The following is a 1035-nucleotide window of genomic DNA, read 5'->3' on the forward strand; positions in this document are numbered from 1 at the left end:
ATATATATATATATGTAATATTGATTTGCTGGAGCTCCATGCACCGGTAGCATTTAGTCCTCTTCTTCACCTTTTTTTTACTTGAGATTTAGTTTTATATTAATGATAAAAGACCATAAAACTTTTGAAATTTTTCTCAACCATATTTTTTCATTTTTAAACTGTTTTCTAACATTTCCTTATATTATCTGCTGCAGAACTTGAACTCTAATTTGACTCTCTGGAAGCTTGGAACACTACCACCAGCTCTAATAGCCTTTCGAGGGCACGTTCATCCAATGGACCCGTCGTGGCACATGCTCGGCTTGGGTTATCAGGAAGAAACCAACCTCGATAACGTGAGAAAGGCTGCCGTTATCCACTACAATGGTCAATGTAAACCATGGTTAGAGATTGGTTACAGGCTCCTAAAGCCTTTCTGGACCAAACATGTAAATTACTCCAATGAGTTCATCAAGAATTGTCATATATTGGAACCAGCAGATTAATCAGCTAAAAAGAGTTGCAGAACTGAATGAAACACAGCTTCTGTTGAAGTAGATAATGGAAGATTGTTATTTTTTTGTGGTTAAGATACAAGGAATATATCAGAAAATCATTTTAGTTATACGAGCCGTGCCGAGCGCAGTCTGGTGAGCACACGAGAAGCGATCGGCGAGTCGAGTTTGATTGTGAGAGAAGGTAATTTTATAATTTTCATGTTTGTAGAGTATTCATTCATGCTGAGGGGGTGTCCAAGCATGATTTATCTCAGTCAGCAGGGAACAGAGAAGAAATCAGCTACAGGTAAGGAAAGACTTATTTTGTTTTAGCAAGAAGGCAGAAATTATTGTTTTTAAAAAAAAAAAATTTATTTTTCTTATTTTTTATTGCTAGAATTTTTTTTTTTTTGTATTTTTGCATTATATAATTTTGTATTCTTCCTTTTATTAATTGTAAAAAGAATGGATATTTTTGCAATTGGAGATCAGGGATTTGTTACTTTCCATGTGTGTTGAAAGTATTAGATGTTTACTTTCATATAATATATATATA

At 33.8% G+C, this 1035-nt stretch overlaps 1 protein-coding gene across 1 annotated transcript in view; it reads left to right on the forward strand.

Moving 5' to 3' along the window:
* LOC110031312 (probable galacturonosyltransferase 13) overlaps nucleotides 1–851 on the forward strand; it is a 17650-nt gene extending 16799 nt beyond the window's left edge. The window contains exon 6 of the mRNA XM_020734455.1: nucleotides 198–851. Coding sequence (XP_020590114.1) covers nucleotides 198–488 — 291 coding nt within the window. The 3' untranslated portion in view covers nucleotides 489–851. The remainder of the gene's footprint in view (nucleotides 1–197) is intronic.
* Nucleotides 852–1035: the final 184 nt, after the last annotated feature.

This window comes from Phalaenopsis equestris, unplaced genomic scaffold (assembly GCF_001263595.1).
Source record: "Phalaenopsis equestris unplaced genomic scaffold, ASM126359v1 Scaffold000800, whole genome shotgun sequence".
NCBI lineage: Eukaryota > Viridiplantae > Streptophyta > Magnoliopsida > Asparagales > Orchidaceae > Phalaenopsis > Phalaenopsis equestris.